General features: G+C 56.9%; 2 protein-coding genes across 2 annotated transcripts; both read left to right on the top strand.

Moving 5' to 3' along the window:
- The first annotated feature begins 7,136 nt into the window (after nucleotides 1–7,136).
- On the top strand, nucleotides 7,137–15,733 carry ICAM1 (intercellular adhesion molecule 1). Its single transcript, XM_004442620.3, has 7 exons — nucleotides 7,137–7,241; nucleotides 8,795–9,043; nucleotides 12,501–12,806; nucleotides 13,102–13,389; nucleotides 13,468–13,722; nucleotides 13,895–14,143; nucleotides 14,236–15,733. Exons 1-7 carry the CDS (start codon nucleotides 7,169–7,171, stop codon nucleotides 14,406–14,408), a joined length of 1,593 nt encoding a protein of 530 aa, XP_004442677.2. The 5' UTR covers nucleotides 7,137–7,168; the 3' UTR covers nucleotides 14,409–15,733.
- A 122-nt stretch (nucleotides 15,734–15,855) lies between these two features.
- Nucleotides 15,856–16,997, top strand: ICAM4 (intercellular adhesion molecule 4 (Landsteiner-Wiener blood group)). Its single transcript, XM_087425483.1, has 3 exons — nucleotides 15,856–16,239; nucleotides 16,357–16,662; nucleotides 16,808–16,997. The coding sequence occupies exons 1-3, from the start codon at nucleotides 15,864–15,866 to the stop codon at nucleotides 16,924–16,926; spliced, it is 801 nt and encodes a 266-aa protein (XP_087281609.1). The 5' UTR covers nucleotides 15,856–15,863; the 3' UTR covers nucleotides 16,927–16,997.
- The last annotated feature ends 368 nt before the right edge of the window (nucleotides 16,998–17,365 follow it).

The raw sequence follows: 17,365 nt of genomic DNA, 5'->3' as shown, positions 1-17,365 counted from the left end.
ACCCTCTGAGTATCTGTGATCATCGCTTCTACAGCTGAGGCCGTTAAGGAAGCGGCTTGCTCAAAGTCACAGCTCGTGGCCGGAGCTCTCGGCACGCTGACCGCACACCCCCCGCTGCCCACACTGCAGGACCGCGTGGGGCTTGTCCACTGGACAGATCAGAAGGACTGGGAACCACTTCACACCCCTTAGGAGGGCAGTAACAATAATTATTATTATAGTAATGACAAAACAGACAATCAGCATTGGCGAGGATGTGGAGAAATTGGAGAACTTGAACACCTGCGAGTTGCTGGTGGGAATGTAAAAAGTGCAGCCGCTGTGGAAGACAGTCCGGCAGTTTCTCAAACAGTTAAAGATGGTAAACATCTCACACAACTCAACAACAAAAAAACAACCAGATCGGCCAGCCCCGTGGCTTAGCGGTTAAGTGCTCGCGTTCCGTTACTGGCAGCCCGGGTTCAGATCCCGGGCGCGCACCGACGCACCGCTTCTCTGGCCATGCTGAGGCCACGTCCCACATACAGCAACTAGAAGGATGTGCAGCTATGACATACAACTATCTACTGGGGCTTTGGGGAAAAAAAGGAGGAGGATTGGCAATAGATGTTAGCTCAGAGCCGGTCTTCCTCAGCAAAAAGAGGAGGATTAGCATGGATATTAGCTCAGGGCTGATCTTCCTCACACAAAAACAACAACAACAACAAAAAAAACCAACCAGATCAAAAAACAGGCAGAGGACATCAACAGACTTTTTCCAACGAAGATATACAGATGGCCAACAGGTGCATGAAGAGATGTTCAGCATCACTAATCATCAGGGAAATGCAAATCGAAACTACAATGAGATATCACCTCACACCCGTGAGAATGGCTACAATCACCAAGACAAAAATAACAAACGTTGGAGAGGATGTGGAGAAAAGGGAACCCTCATTCACTGCAGGTGGGAATGCAAACTGGTGCAGCCTCTATGGAAAACAGTATGGAGATTCCTCAAAAAGTTAAAAAATAGAAATACCCTGTGATCCAGCTATCCCACTACTGGGTATCTACCCAACAAACCTGAAATCAACAATCCAAAGAGGCTTATGCACCCCTATGTTCACTGCAGCATTCTTCACTATAGCCAAGAAATGGAAGCAACCCAAGTGTCCCTCGACTGATGATAAAGAAGATGTGGTATATATACACAATGGAATACTATTCAGCCATAAAAAGAGACAAAATCGTCCCATTTGCAAAAGCATGGATGGACCTGGAGGGTATTGTGTTAAGCGAAATAAGCCAGAAAGAGAAAGATAAACACCACATGATTTCACTCACGTGTGGAATATAAACTAACACGTGGACACAGAGGGGAAGGGGGTGGGGGATGGGCATAAGGGGTAAAGGGGCACATATGTATGGTGACTGACAAATAATAATGTACAACTGAGGGCCCATCCGGTGGCACAGCGGTTAAGTGCGTGCGCTCGGCTTCGGCGGCCCAGGGATCGCAGGTTTGGCTCCCAGGCGCACACCGACGCACCACTTGTCAGGCCATGCTGTGGCGGCGTCCCATATAAAGTAGAGGAAGATGGGCACGGATGTTAGCCCAGGGCCAGTCTTCCTCAGCAAAAAGAGGAGGATTGGCATCGGATGTTAGCTCAGGGCTGATCTTCCTCACACACACACACAAAATAATAATAATGTACAACTGAAATTTCACAATGTTATAAACTATTATGACGTCAATAAAAAAAAATTAAATGTGGAATTACCATGGGACCCAGCAATTCCACTCCTCAACGGATACCTACAAGAACTGAAAACAGGTTCATACAAAAACTTGTACCCGAAGGCTCAGAGCAGCATGATTCATAACAGCCAAAAGCGGAAACAGCCCAAATGTCTACCAGCCGATGACCGGATAAACAAAATGTGATCTATCCTTATAAGGATATATTATTCAGCCATAAAAATGAAAGAAGTACTTATACACGCTACCACATAGATGAACTGAAACTCTACGCTAAATATGGTGAACATTACACTCAGTGGAAGAAGCCAGACACAAAGGGCCACATGTTACATGATTCCACTTATGTGAAATGTCCAGAATGTGCAAATCCATAGAAACAGAAAGTAGATGAGTGGGTGCCAGGGGATGGGAGGAGGGGAGATGGGGACGTAGCAGCTTTCTTTTTGGGGTAGTGGAAATATTCCAGAATCAAATGGTGGTGATGGTTGTACAAGACTGTGAATCTAGGGGCCGGCCCCGTGGCGTAGCGGTTAAGTGTGCATGGATCCTGGGTGCACACCGAGGCACTGCTTGTCCGGTCATGCTGTGGCGGCGTCCCATATAAAGTGGAGGAAGATGGGCACAGATGTTAGCCCAGGGCCTATCTTCCTCAGCAAAAAGAGGAGGATTGGCGGATGTTAGCTCAGGGCTGATATTCCTCACACACACACACACAAAAAGATTGTGAATCTACTGGAAAACCTTGAAAAGGCAAAAATGTGACTCTTATGTGAACCTATCTCAATTAAACATGTATACGTTTATCTCAATTATACATATATGAAGGTAAATTTGTTCAGCCACTATGGAAAATAGTATGGAGGGGCTGGCCTGGTGGTGCAGTGGTTAAGTGCGCGCACTCGGCTTTGGCGGCCCGGGGATCTCGGGTTCGGATCCCAGGAGGGCACCACCACACCACTTGTCATGCCATGCTGTGGTGGCGTCCCATATAAGGTAGAAGAAGATGGGCACAGACGTTAGCTCAGGGCCAGTCTTCCTCAGCAAAAAAGAGGAGGATCGGCATCGGATGTTAGCTCAGGGCTGATCTTCCTCACAAAAAAAAAAAAAGAAAAGAAAAGAAAATAGTATGGAATTTCTTCAAAAAATTAAAAATAGAAATATCATATGATCCAGCAATTCCACTTCTGGGTATTTATCTGAAGGAAATGCAATCAGTATCTCAAAAAGATATCTGCACGCCCATGTTCATCGCAACATTCTTTTCTTTTCTGCTGAGGAAGATTGGCCCTGAGCTACCATCTGTGCCCATCTTCCTCTATTTTGTACGTGGGTTGCCCTTACAGCATGGCTGCTGACCAGTGGTGTAGGTCCGAGCCTCGGATCCGAACCCAGGCGGCCAAAGCAGAGCTTGCCAAACTTACCCATGAGGACACCGGGCCGGCCCTGCAACATTCTCTTCTATAAATTGAGATATAGTTGACATTGCAACATTCTTTACAACGGCCAAGATCTGGAAACAACCTAAGTGTCCATCAGTGGATGAATGGAAACAGAAGATGTGGTGTATTTAGACAATGGAATATATTCACCACAATAAAGAAGGAAATCCTGCCACTTGCGACAACATGGATGGACCTTGAGGGCACTATGGTAAGTGAAACCAGTCAGACGGAGAAAGACAAATACCGTATGATCTCACTCGTGTGTGGAATTTGTAAACACTGAAATTATAGATGCAGAGAACAGATTGGTGGTTGCCAGAGGTGGGGGGTGGGGAGATGGCTGAAGGGGGTCCAAAGGTACAAACTTCCAGTTATAAGGTAAATAAGTTCTGGGGATGTAATGTACAGCATAGTGAGTAAAAAGTTTTTAAATATATATGTATGTATATATATGAAGTATTGGGGAGTTAACGTTCCTGGAGCAGGCTTCACCCAGTGAGGGAGAGAAGTGGTGTGGAATCTACCCATCTCTAAGAGTTCTCCAGAAAGACCGAACCCCACTTACCCCCAAAGGGGAAATCCACTAATGCTCCCCTTTCCTGGCACCAGGTGTTTCCTGGAATCACCTCCCAGATCTACCACCTGCGTGCCAAATCTTGTCTCAGAGCCTGCTTCCGGGGAGAAGCTAAACTAAAATAGCTGGTAAGTCCCAGAGCCTGGATTCGCACCCCCCTCTGCTCGAAGTTTGTGCTCCCCACCCTGTTACAACCTTGTGGATGAAAAGCTCCGGGAACCTTTTGTAAAAGCGAGGGGAAGAGGATTCTGGGCTGGAGGAACAGCATATGCAGAATGCTCAGAGACAAGAGACGTTCATTTAGTCACCAAATGTGGATTGATCTCCCGCCTCTAAGGACCAGACACTGATGCAGGTGCTGGGGTGGACGGGGTCCCTGCCCTCCCGGAGCTCACAGAAAGGGAGGTCACAGACAGTCAAGCCAGTCAAAAGAATTTCAGCAAGGGAATGACGTTTCAGTAATGTAACCATTAGGGCAAGTGAGAGAGCCAGCGGGGTGTGGCCCAGGATGGAAGTGGCGGGTGGGGGGCGTCCAGGAAAACTTTTAGGAGGAGGCTCAGGCCACAAGAAAGGAGGGCCGGCCCTGTCGGGATGAGGGGAAGAGCATTTCAGGCTGAGGGAACTGCAAGGTGGCCACGCCAGAGCGCAGAGGGAGGGGAGAGCAGGCGTAACGCCATGGAGTGGGGTGTGGATACTTCCGCCCTGGTCCACAGGTCTCTGGTCTGCAGAGGGCCTGTTCCTTGGGCTGCCCAAGACTGCCTGGCACCCTGGAGGAAGCCCGGCCCTTCCTGGCGGCAGCCCAGAGGGCAGGGGAGTATCAGCTTCCCTTTTCCTGGAGGAAGCACAGAGGGAGTGGAAGGGAGCCTGGAGGATGCTCCTCCGGCCAACCTGTCCCTCATCACCACCCCATCCTCAGCTCTGGAAACGGCCCTCCATCCTCCCAGCGGCTCCGGCCAGGACCAAGGAGTTCACCTTGACTCTGCTCTGCACCCCTGTCTCGGCAAACCCAGTTGGCCCCGCTGCCAAAACGGATGCCAAATTCGGCCACTTTTCCAATGTCGCTGGCCAGTCCAGGCCCCATCACTGCCCACCTGCAGCAAAGCAGTCACCTCCTCTCTGGTCTCCTCGCTTCCACCCTGTCCTCCCCGTCCCCTGACTGTAGCTCCTGCAGTCAGGAGGGCGCCTGTAAACACCTGAGTCAGGGCAGGCCCCTCCTCTGCTCAGAGCCTTCCGTGGCTCCCACTTCACTCAGAGCAAAGCCCAAGTGCCCCCCTTTCCCCGCAGGCAGACAAGCACCAGCATGCTCTGCCCCTCCCCTCCCTGCCCTCGTCTCCTCCAGCTCTCTCCCTTTCTGCTGCACTCCAGCCACACCGGCCTCCTGGTTGTTCCTAAGGCAGTTCCTACCTCAGGGCCTTTGCACATTCAGTGCCCTCCCTGGTACACTCCCTCCCTCCTCACCTCCCTCTGAACTTGGCTCAAATGTCACCTTCTCAGTCTTTCCCAGAATACTCTCTTTAAAAGTTCATCAACTCTCACATTGCCTATCCTCTGCCCTGCTTTATTTTTCTCCTCAGTACCGCTCAGGAGCTAACACTCTATTTTAGTTTTGTTTCTTGACTGTCGCCCCCACGAAGACGATCTCTGCAAGAGGGCAGATATTTTCGTCAGTTCTGTCCATTGCTGTGTCCCCAGCACCTGGAAAGACGCCTGGCACACAGTGAGCGCTCAATAAACACCGCACAGACCGTTGAGAGAGACAGAGACAGAGACAGAGAGAGAGAGAGAGAGAGAGAGAGAAGGAAGAACGACGCCCTATCTGGCCGCGCGGGGGAGCTCGCCGCCCGCGCACTTCGGGCCGAGGCCAACGGACCCGGTGGTGGGGCCCTGAGAAAAATCCACCGGAAAATAACACCCCCGCCGCCCAGCACCACCGTGCAGGACTTCCCCGGACCCTCCGAGGCGCAGGGACATCCCCGATCTCCACCCTGCGCCTTTGCCCAGGCAATTCCAGGCCGGAATTCAGCACCCTCCACCCCCCAAGAAGAAAGATCCCCGTGGAAATTCCTTAGGAACGATCGGGGCTGGAGGCTGGGGTGGGGGGACGCGTTTCTGGATGACAAGTGACTCGCAGCCCCATCCCCGGGAGGAAGGGCTCAAGGGTTCCCCGGGGCCCCCCATCCTTCCCCTTCTGCTGCGCGACCTCCCTGGCACCTCCGCGGTCTCCATGGCGACGCGCCGCGTGCCCCACAACAGGAAGCCTTAGGCGGCATGACGGCGCACGGAGAGCCCACGGTCCCAGCCTGGCAGTGGTGGATCCCGAGTCTTGGGGCCACGTGCGCAGGCCGTGGCCTGGGGTGGGACGTGAGGGCGGCCCATGGATGCGGCGCGGGGCCCACAGCGCCCCCCCGCCCCCGATGCCCTAGTGCAACTGCCCTAAGCAAACCCCCACCTATTTAGTGCTGGCGCCCGGGGGTCGAGTTTCGAACAGGAGTTTGAGCGCTCCCTCTCCCCGCCCCACTTCAGGGCCTAGGAGCTGCCTCAGTTTCCCTGCGGAAGGCACGGCTTCGCGCGCCCCCCTCCCCTCCCCCATCGAGCTTGGCTGCCTCAGTTTTCCCGCGAAGCCTGAGAACAGCAGCGGAGGCGCTCGGCGTGTCAGGCCACGTGGCTTCCTTCCTTTTTTCTGGAAGCTGTAAAGATGCCCCCGCGGCCAGGCCGAAAGGGGAAGCGAGGCAGCGGGGGTGGAGTGCCCGTCGATGCGGGGGACGCAGGTCCTCAGATGTGACGACGCCAGGCGTCCTCGAGGCGCTTAGGCCTGCAGGGGCCGCTTCTCGGGAAATCTAGGTGTCAGCTGGCCGGGGACATGCCCTTTGGGGGAGGGGCACCCTAGACGGAGGGCGCCCCGAGAGCATGCCTGGGCCCCCCACCAAGCCAGGGACCGCCCCCTCCGTTAAAGAGGGCTGCATGCGCTGGGGAGTCAGACTTGAGTTCGAATCCCCTGCAGCGCGGAGCCTCAGTTTACCGCTCTGTGAAATGAGCACAGTAACAGTCCCTACTGTCCCGCCTGGCTGGCATATTCAATAAAGCGCTTAGAGCAGTGTAATCGCAGAATCAAGGTCAGCCCGGCCCGGGGACAGGACGCCCAGGGCGCAGTCCCCTCCAGGGCTCACATTGCTTTCCTCGGAAATCCCAGCGCATGAGCGGCCAGCGAAGGGGTTGACCCGGCTCGGGTCGGGCACTCTTTCAGTCCGGAAATGCCGGAGCCCTCGTTCCGGAGGGGAAGGCGCGAGGTTTCCGGGAAGGCAGCGCCGCCCCTTGGCCCCCCGTGGCAGTCGCTATAAAAGGACCCGCCCCTCTTCTGTGCCCCAGTCTGCGCACCGCTGCGCACCCGTGTCCGTCTGTGCGCTCGCTATGGCCCCCGGCGCCGCCCGATGCGCGCCCGCGCTGCCCGCGCTCCTGGCCCTGCTCGGGGCTCTGCTCCCAGGTGAGTCGGGGATGGCGCTGCCGTCGGGGCCGCTCCCGGGGCCCGGAGTGCGCCCTGGGCGCAGCGGCAGGACCGGCGCCCGGCCGGCTGGGCATAAGGCCCTGCGTCCTCAAGGAGCTCTTTTTGGGAAGTTGGGGCTAGTGGCACTGATTGAAAGTCAAGAGCCATGGGTTCGAATCCAGGCCCCCTGGATCACCTCGATGTGTGGCCTGCGCCTCCCGGAGGAGCCTTAATTTCTCAGCTGGAAAATGGGGAAGAGAATAGCGGCCACCTCCCAGGGTTTGTGCGCTGGCCCAGCTCGGCGCCTGGCCCCAGATGGTCTGGAGAAATGGCCCCACGCCCAGCCGAGTAGGCTGGGGACCCCCCCCCTCCAACACACACATGTACATTCTGTTCCTCATCCCTGCGCCTGGGGAAGTCCAGGGCTGCTTCTGCTCAGGGGAATTCCGGAGGCTGAGAAGTCGGACGCCCCAGCACCCCTCCGCCAGCTCCAGCCCGGAAGGAGGGGAGAAGGGAGACAGCGGTGGCAAATGGTGGCAGTGCTGGGAAGCCGGCGAGTGGAGGATGGACACCATGGTTACCAGCTCCACAAAGCGTTCTTATCCCGACTCCAGTCTGGGTTCTGCTGCTTTCTAGCCGAGCAACCTCGCCTCCCCAGACATCACCATGTCCCTCTGTGAAATGGGAATGATCCAGAATCACCCCTGGAGAATTCCCGGAGCTGCTGTCTTCCCACGCTTTCGCCGCAGATAGAATAACCCAAACTGAGGCCAGGAATCTTTGGAAGGGGTGGAGGGATGGGCTCAGACAGACTTTTTTTCCAGCTGTGGAGGCGCCAGGGTCCGAGGGAGCAATCCCCCTCCCTCTTACCTGCAGCCACTCGCTACCTGCCCTGTGCTAGGAGTTACTTGCATTAGCAGGGGTGGGATGACTTTATTCACCCACCTTACAGATGGGGAAATTGAGGCCCAGAGAGGGGAGACCACTTGTCCAAGGGAGGGAGAAGCCAACCTGATTGGAACCCCTCTATCCCCGGAGGGCTAGCTTCCTCCACCTGACCTCTTGGGAGGGAGAAGGATATTGATTTCATGTCCCTCCTCTGCTAAACTCCTCCATGGCTCCCCATGGCTCTAAGAATGAAGAACAAACACATCCTTGGCATGGCTTCCACTGCCCTCACAATCTTCCTGACCTCTCTTCCCCTAACTCTTCCCCCTCACTCACGCTGCCCCGGCCACCCTGCCTCAGGACCTTTGCACTTGCTCCTTCTGCCTGGAATTCATTTCCTTTCTCTCGGGATGGCCCGCCCCTTCTCATCGTTCAGATTCTGCTAGCCCATCACCCTGTCAGGAAGGCACTGTCTGTTCTACCACCTTGTTTTGTTTTTATCAAAGCTCTTACTAACATCAGTTATTAATTAACTCGTTGGCTCGTGAATTTTTCTGTCTCCCACGCTGAGGGCGGAGACTTGCGTCTTGTTCGAGGCTGGGTCCACAGTCATGTTGATGAACCCAGTTTATAATGCCTGGCCTCTCCTCACATTTTTGTTCCAGGGCTTGGAGAGGCCCAAGTATCAGTGCACCCCCGAGAAGCCATCATACCCCGAGGAGGCTCCGTGGAGGTGAACTGCAGCTCCCCCTGTTCCCACGTGGGCCTGGAGACTAACCTGATTAAGACGGAAGTGGCGTCCGGGCACAACTGGAAGACCTTCCGACTGAGCAATGTGCAAGAGGACAGCTCTCTAATATGCTTTGCAAACTGTCCTAACCAGACGTCGGATTCAATGAACCTCACCGTGTACGGTGAGTGGCTGGGCTCAGGGGCCTGGACGAGGCAGACTGGGTGGGGGAGGCAGGGGGTAGGGCCGGGGAGGCTCTCACTTCACCTTCAGGGCAGTTGGGGACCCCTTCAGAAAGTCTCACAGTCATTTGAAACCCCTCCATGAACTTCCTTGGGTGCCCTTAGAGTGTCCGCAGGGATTCAGTACCTTCCAGAAGGCTGGCTCTCTAGGCTTCTCACTCTTTCAACATGTGACAAGGTCCTAGATTGAACTCTTGAAAAAGAAGATGCAGGGGCCAGCCCGGTAGCGCAGCGGTTAAGTGCTCGTGCTCTGCTTCAGCAGCCCGGGGTTCATGGGTTTGGATCCCAGGCACGGACCGACGCACCGCTTGTCAAGCAGTGCTGTGGCGGCGTCCCAGATAAAGTAGAGGAAGGTGGACACGGATGTTAGCCCAGGGCCGGTCTTCCTCAGCAAAAAAGAGGAGGATTGGCATGGATGTTAGCTCAGGGCTGATCTTCCTCACACACACACACACACACACACAAAAGATGCAAATTAAAAACTAGCCCTGAGATGGCATTTTTTACATATTGGCAACAATCAGAAGACAAGTTCAAAAGAAGTAAGGTAGGGATTAGCCCCACGGCATAGCAGTTAAGTTCGAGCGCTCTGCTTCGGCGGCCTGGGCTTCGCAGGTTCAGATCCCAGGCTCGGACCTACACACCGCTTATCAAGCCATGCTGTGGCGGCGTCCCACATAAAGTAGAGGAGGATGTTACGGATGTTAGCCCAGGGCCAATCTTCCTCAGCAAAAAGAGGAGGATTGGCAACAGGTGTTAGCTCAGGGCTAATCTTCCTCACCAAAAAAAAAAAAAAAAAAAAGGAAGGAGTAAGGTATGCCCAGAATGAGTGGCATGCAATCCTCAGTGTTAGGGAGCATTGGGGGCGGCCTGAGGGAGGCTGTGTTTATGCAAAAGAGCCCTGGAAGGAAATGCAAGAAATGGTAATATTAGTTGGCTGTGAGGAGAGAAGCTAGGGGCTCCAGGAGAGGGCAGGGGGTGATCTTTTTCTCTAGGCCTTTTCTTTAACTTTGGGCAGTGTGAACCGTGAGAATGAGTTGCCCTAACCATAGGCAAGAAATAATCAATGAAATGCAAATGACAACAGTCAAGGAAGAGAGAAACCAAGAGACCTGGCTAACTGGCTTTAGGATCAGCCAGCCTTGGGTTCCAGTCTCAGCGTGGCCTTTACTGGGGGGGACTGTGGGGGACGTGGCTCTCCATCGCCTTTCCCATGAGACCTCGGCTGGGTACAATGATGCAGTACGGCATGAAGGACTTCCCTCCTTCACGGTTCCTGGGCCAAGGAAGCTTTTGAGCAAATAGCCGCTTTGCTTCTGATTGGGAGGATGTTGGAGCAGATGCTGGCCAGGTGAGGGAAGTCCCCAAACATTCCCGGTGGCCTCTGAAAGCCCCGGGGAAACCTTCTGGAAGGACCTTCCGCACCTCAGCCTGATTATTAAGAGCCCAGGTCTCCAGGTTTGAGTGGCTCTGCCACATTTCTGCCTCTGTGACTCTGGGCGCTGGACTTTGCTCAGTTTCTGTCTCTTTGAAACAGAGCAGATGGCTGGCACACAGCTGCAAGCGGGGTCCCCTAGGAGGGACTCTAGCTTGGTCCCGCCCCACCCCCAGTGTGACGATGAGAGAGCATCCCCAGGTGGCTAAGCTTTCTCTAGAAAGGTTAGAGTCGTAATTCCTGCAGGAGGTGACCCCTGACTGGGCCTTGAAGGGTCCATAGGAGTTGGAAGATAGGCATCCTGGCAGAGGGAACAGCCTGGGCAAAGGTTTGGAGTGCCGAAGCATGCTGCTGAGGTTGGCAGGGACTTCAGTGCCAGAGCGAGGAGCTGAGGCCTTCTCCTCAGCGTGATAGGGAGCCATGGAGGGTGTGTGAGCAAGCCGGGGATCCTGAGAGCAGAAGGCCGGGCTTACAGGAAGCCAGAGAGCAGTTGGCCGTGGGCCTTGTCCAGGCCACATGTCGTGGGCAGTGGTCATGGCCAGGAAGGGAGACAAATATTTGCAGAGTGGAGTGACCAGGATTTGGCAAGGGACCAAAGGTGGGGAGATACAGAAGCCGTACAGGCGAAACAGAACTCCTCCCGAGTCCGGCCTTCGGGGCAAGGAGCTGGCCTCGGAGATGTGAGTTCCATTTGGGGTTGAGGGTGGAGGGGCCTCCAACCCTGCACGCTGGGGTTTGCAGCGGCTGGTTAGAGGTAAAAGCTGGAGGGCTGTGGGGTTTCTTGGCCTTTTCTTTTTTTTAACAGCTCTGTCCACAGTGAATTGTGGTGCATTTCTAGAGTTGTCCAACCATCACCACACTTCTAATTTTAGAACATTCTCATCACCCTGAAGAGAAACCTCATGCCCTTTTCCCATCACTCGCTCAACCTCTTAAATGGCTTAATAATAGTTCTACCTCCAATAGCCCCATTTTACAGCTTAAGAAACTGAGGTTCCATTTCCCAGGCTCCGAGGGCTGGGACTGCTCCAGAGGCAAGTCCCTCAGCCACAAAGCTAGGACTTGAGCCGAGGTCCCTGACACTTGAGCAGCATTGCTGAGTCACATTTCAGGGCCTCTGGAGAAGGGGATAGGAAGTGGGCGTCCTTAAGACCCCTCCCGGGGGAGCCCCCGGGGTCTCAGGGCTGAGCCCCAGTGCCCCGGGGCTCGGCTGTCCATCTTCGCTGGCGATCCAGGCTTGGAATTCTGTCGCCGCGTGCAGCATGGAGACCCCGGCCTGCGAAAACCGAGCCGGCGTGTTGTGTGATCAGGGGATATTCAGAGTTTCATTTTGAGCGTCCGTGGGCTGTTCTTACAAATGTGACAATTCAGAAGATCACACAACACTTGGGGGAACTTCTTTCCAGTAAAAGTGAGCGCCCGAAAGGCCTCGAATCAGTGTGGGTGGCCCAACCTTATTCTTTGGACAAATATAGAGCGCCTACTGTTGGCCAGCAACAGAAGAGGGGATAAAGCAAAGATCCGTGCCCTTGGGGGCTGACATGGGGGGAATAGAGAAGGTGATCTGGTATGTCAGGGGGGAGAGATGCTTTGGAGAAAAATAATTCCAAGATAGGCAAAGGGGGAGCAGGGGTCTTTTAAAAACCATCTCGAGTGGACTGGGCAGCTGAAATTGACTGCAAGTATTTGACCCGACACCTGGTGGTGACAGACTTGGAAGCTGGTTTCCACTTTTAGATGCTACAGTGAAAAAAGAATTGTTTCGCGCCCTTCACAACCACTTGGGGGCTTCTTACGGGTTTTCCCTGAAGTTCTTAACATTCCTTTCTGGCTTACGTGGTTTGGGGTGTATTTTGGGGACAGCCTGGTGAGACTCCCGGGACAGGTGCGGGCAGCGCCCCAGCGCCCCCTGCTGGCGGGTGGCCTGCCCAGCTCACAGGACACTCCTCCCTCCTGTCCCCCAGGGACCCCCAGTCTCGTGGAGCTGGCCCCCCTGCCCCGCTGGCAGCCTGTGGGCGAGAACCTCACGCTGAGCTGCCAGGTGGTGGGCGGGGCGCCCCGCGCCAGCCTCACGGTGGTGCTGCTCCGCGGGGAGGAGGAGCTGAGCCGGCAGCCGGCCGTGGGGAAGGCCACCCAGGTCAACGCCACCGTGCTGGCCCGCAGAGAGGACCACGGCGCCAATTTCTCGTGCCGCACCGAACTGGACCTGCGGCCCCAAGGGCTGGGACTGTTCCAGAACAGCTCGGCCCCCAGGCAGCTCCGAACCTTCGGTGAGGCATTGGGGAACCCCAGGAAGAATGGGCTCAGGGGGTGTTCCCTCGGGGGGGACAGGGTTCTTGGGAAGGAGGGCCCCTGGCCGTGGGGGGACTGAGAAGGTGGTGACCTAGATTGCCAAGGCTTCTGGGAAGAGCACGTTCCTGGCCAGTGGGGTGGTGGGGATGGGGGTGACCCAGGCCGCAGAGTCTCCCGGGAAGAGGATGCTGCAGGCGGGGGAATGAAAATGCCCCGGGAAAGGGCTTCAGGATGTGGGTCCCTTCTGCGTTCACACTCACCCTCTCTCGCCAGTCCTGCCAGAGACAAACCCGCGCCTTTCTGACCTTCGGGTCGCGGAAGTGGAGAGAGAGCAGCTGGTAGAATGCACCATGGACGGGCTCTTCCCCGCCTTGGAGGCCGAGGTCCACCTGGGACTGGGGGACCGCAGGCTGCAGCCCACGGTCACATACAAGGGGGACTCCTTCTCGGCCAAGGCCTTGGTGAAGGCGCACGCGGAGGAGCAGGGCCCCCAGAAGCTGGTGTGTGAGGTGATGCTGGGAGACCAGACCCGGACGACGCGGGAGAAAGTGACCTTCTACAGTAAGTGGAGGCAGGGGTGGGGCTTCGGGGGGCGGGGCCGACGCCGGGGGCGGGGCTCACTGTATGCCCCGCCCCCAGGCTTCCCGGCTCCCAACCTGACGCTGAGCCAGCCCGAGGTCTCGGAGGGGACCGTGGTGACCGTGGAGTGCGAGGCCCATGCTGGAGCCGTGGTGACGCTGAGCGGGGCCGCAGCGGGGAAGCCCGCCTCGAGGGCCCGAGTCCTTCTCAACGCCAGTTCCGAGGACGACGAGCGCGTCTTCTCCTGCTCCGCTGACCTGGAGGTGGCCGGGCAGGTGCTACGCAAGACCCGGACGCGGCAGCTCCGTGTCCTGTGTGAGTGGGGCCGCTGGACCCCTAAGACCTCATGAGCTCCTGGCCTCCGAGGCCCACCCTGCCCCCGCCCCGGTGACCCCCTCCCCAGACTCCTCCCTACGTCCTCCAGTCCTAGATGGCCAGGGGTGCCCGGGTCCCCGAGCCCTTCCCTCATCTTGCTGTGTTTCTCCAGACGGCCCCAAACTAGACAAGAAGGATTGCCTGGGCAACTGGACATGGCAGGAAGGCTCGACGCAGACCCTGAGGTGCAAGGCCTCTGGGAACCCGACCCCCGAGCTGAACTGTCCCCGGAAATGGGATGGGGCTCAGCTGCCCATCGGGGACCTGAAGCCTGTCAAACGGGAGATTGCGGGCACCTACAAGTGTCAGGCGAAGAGCTCTCAAGGGGAGGTCACCCGGGACGTGGTCGTGATCGTGATCTGTAAGTGTGCCAGTGTTCGGGGCCGGGCAGGGGCAGGGGCAGGGGCCCTGAGCCCAGCTCACCCCTCCCCGCCCTCTGTGTCCTCCCCACAGACCACGAGAATAAGCTGGCCATCATCATTCTGGTCACAGTTGCTGGCGTCTTGGGCACTCTGGGCACAGCCGCTTACCTCTACAACCGCCAGCGGAAGATCCAAAAGTACAGGCTACAGAAGGCCGCGGAGGCGGCCGCCCTGAAACTGAACACACCAGCCACACCGCCCTGAGCCTGTGCCCGGATGGGGCCTCCTCCTCAGCCCCCACACCGTGGCAGTGGTGCCACATCGAACAATGGTGGACGTGCGCCATTCCGCTGCACCCACCCTCCCAGGACGCCAGAGGGCAAGAGAGAGGCCTCAGTCAGGATATAGACAGCATTTGGGGTCGTGGCGCCTGTACACCAAGACCCCCAGGCCTCACACCTGACCTGCAGTCACAAGACTGAGCCACAAGGAGGCTTGACTGTGAGGAATGGCAAAGTCTACCTGGCCGGAGGGGCAGCGACAGAGACACATACCTCCGATGTGGGGACGCCCACCTGGGAGCCACTGAAACTGACCACTACTGTGTGCACTGAGGCCCTACAGTCCTAATGAAGAAGTGGCCCTGCGCAGACACGCAGCATTGAAACACAGATCCCCACCCTTCTTCTGCCAGATGCCAGCTCTGGCGCTGCTGTCCACTGACTGTCCCCAACTCTTGATGATATATTTATTCATTCGTTCTTTTACTAGCTATTTATTGAGTGCCTTTTATGCGGGCTAGGATGGTCAACAGGATGAACATAGGTTCCAGCCCTTGGGAAGTTCTCAGTCTAATCTCATTCAAGGTCACCAGGTACAGTTGTACTGGCCGTGCACTGCACAAGAGTCCCTGGCCACAGATCAAGTGGGGCTGGAATTCCCCACTTCATTGGCCAAGCCGATTTCCCCTGGAAGGGGACTATCAATGGCCACATGATTTAGCTGGTGACATGCCCAGGGATGACCCACTGAGCCCTTACTCCCCTAGCACTGGTGCTGACCTGTTAGCCCCCTATCCGCCCATACACATCTCTGCTAGTGCTCACGAGGACTTGGTGGCATGCCCACTCCTTGGCAGCTAAGCCACGAGTCCCATGAAACTATGCCCGACCCCTGTGTGCTCCTGCCTTTTCCTACCCGTTTCCATCTCAGAGAAGTACAAGAACAGACGCTCCGGGAGCTCCAAATTCCTGCGGCGATGAGGGCCCTCCCTGCAGGCCGTGTGGAGGAGAGGACTTGGCGGGGCAGCTCCGGAAGCCTCTCCCTATGCTAATAAAGCTTTTTCCTTGGCCCAGCCTCCTGTGAGTTGGGGGGGCTGTCATGTCCAGTGGGAGCCACAGATCTGTCCTCTCACTTCCGCCGCCAAGAAAAGCCTGCCAGTTCAAGGCCCATCCCAGAGGCTCGAATCCAAGTCTGGGGCTTGTTAGGACCGTTTGAGACTCTAGTGAAAATTAAAATGACAGTTGGTTTATAATGGGGTCAGAAATTTCATTTTTGAGCCGAGGGAGGGGTGTGTATATATTGAAGGGCTTTTGGGTCTTCCAGGGGCCTCTGGCGCGCTCTCTGGGTGGGGCCGAGGAGGCGGGGCTGCGGGCCTTCTTATCTTCAGAGCCAGCCTTGGCTCCCTGGCGCGGGGCCCCTCAGTGTGGGCTCTTTGCCATGGGGTCTCTGTTCCCCCTCTCGCTGCTGGTCTTGCTGGCAGCCGCCTACCCGGGAGGCGGGAGCGCGCGGAGGCGGCGGGCTGCGCGGGCGCAAGGCCCCGGGGGCAGCTCTCCGGCGCCCTTCTGGGTACGCATAAGCCCCGAGTTCGCGGCCGTGCGCCCCGGGAGCTCGGTGTGGCTCAACTGCAGCAGCAGCTGCCCCCTGCCGGATGGTTCCAGCCTGCGCACCCAGCTGCGGCGGGGCCAGACGCTCAATGGGACAGGCTGGGTGTCCTACCAGCTGCTGGACGTGAGGGCCTGGAGCTCCGACGTGCTCTGCCTCGTCACCTGCGCAGGAGAGACGCGGAGGGCGACAGCCAGGATTAACGCCTACAGTGAGGGCCAGGCTCAGGCCGGGCTGGGGAGAGGGGAGGGGGCCAGAGAGGGGTAGTTGACAGTGTCGCGCTAGGGGGCGCCCGCGGACCTTGCTCAGCGGCCCCCTCTCGCTTTAGAAGAGCCGGGCAGCGTGATCCTGGAGCCTCCGGTCCTCGTGGGCAGCGAGTACACTCTGCGCTGCCACGTGACACACGTGTTCCCCGTGGGCTTCCTGGTGGTGACTCTGAGGCGCGGCGGCCAGGTCATCTACTCCGAGAGCCTGGAGCGCTTCAAGGGCTTGGATCCGGCCAATGTGACGCTGACTCACGCGTTTCGAGCCAGGCCCCACGACCTCTGGCAGCCCGTGACGTGCCACGCGCGCCTCAATCTCGACGGCCTAGTGGTCCGCAGCAGCTCGGCACCCATTACGCTGCCAGTTCGCGGTGAGGCACCCTTGTAATCCTGGGGACTTGAGGAGGGCTGGGGATGGGTTATGACCCCAGGAGGGTGCGCGGGCCAAGCATGAGCTCCATGCGAGTTGTCACACCTCCATGTGCTCCCTTCCTAATTCTCACCTCCTGTCCCTAGCTTGGAGCCTCACGTCCACAGCCTTGGCCTCCACCTCCATCGCAGCCCTTGTGGGGATCCTTCTCGTCGTGGGGGTCGCCTACCTGCGAAAGTGCCAATCGATGCAGTCCCGGGAGTAGAGGGGGTCGTCCAGGCCGGCTGGGGAAAAAAGAATCTGAAACAATTTGGGGAACCCTGCTTGGATCAATAAAGCCTTTCTCAGCCAGCCTCTGTCCCGCGGTCTAAAGATGCCCCATTAGCGCATCTCCTCCAAGGAACTGGTCTTCTTTTGTGGCCTGGCCTCAATCCCTTTCTCCAAGTTCTTTGTCTCCCTGAGGGCACCTGTGATTTCCTCACTCTGGTCCCCGGAGCCCCAATTCCTCTGCATTCCCAGCCGGTGTAGTAAAAAACTCTCCTGCGGGCATTATCGGTGCGGCCCAGATGGGCAAAGAATGGGCCCCGGAGGGCTTCGGCCTGTGGGAGGGCTGGTTCTCGTATGGCTTTTCCTGATTGGCTCCGCCGCTACCACGCAGTGGCTCTGATTGGATGTTAAGTTTCCTTTCCCATCCCCCCGGCCAC

Source organism: Ceratotherium simum, chromosome 39 (assembly GCF_057802395.1).
Source record: "Ceratotherium simum simum isolate JZ-2026a chromosome 39, ASM5780239v1, whole genome shotgun sequence".
NCBI classification, from domain to species: Eukaryota; Metazoa; Chordata; class Mammalia; order Perissodactyla; family Rhinocerotidae; genus Ceratotherium; species Ceratotherium simum.
Note: the sequence above shows the minus strand (reverse complement) of the source record. Positions and strands in the feature narration are given on the sequence as shown.

Bases quoted from the DNA above. Each gene is read 5' to 3' on its own strand.
- ICAM1 (XM_004442620.3), top strand. From the start codon at position 7,169: ATGGCCCCCGGCGCCGCCCGATGCGCGCCCGCGCTGCCCGCGCTCCTG. The intron at 9,044-12,500 runs GTGAGTGGCTGG...CCTGTCCCCCAG, and splicing joins AATGAACCTCACCGTGTACG to GGACCCCCAGTCTCGTGGAG. The intron at 13,390-13,467 runs GTAAGTGGAGGC...CCCCGCCCCCAG, and splicing joins GGAGAAAGTGACCTTCTACA to GCTTCCCGGCTCCCAACCTG.
- ICAM4 (XM_087425483.1), top strand. From the start codon at position 15,864: ATGGGGTCTCTGTTCCCCCTCTCGCTGCTGGTCTTGCTGGCAGCCGCC. The intron at 16,240-16,356 runs GTGAGGGCCAGG...CTCTCGCTTTAG, and splicing joins AGCCAGGATTAACGCCTACA to AAGAGCCGGGCAGCGTGATC. The intron at 16,663-16,807 runs GTGAGGCACCCT...TCCTGTCCCTAG, and splicing joins CATTACGCTGCCAGTTCGCG to CTTGGAGCCTCACGTCCACA.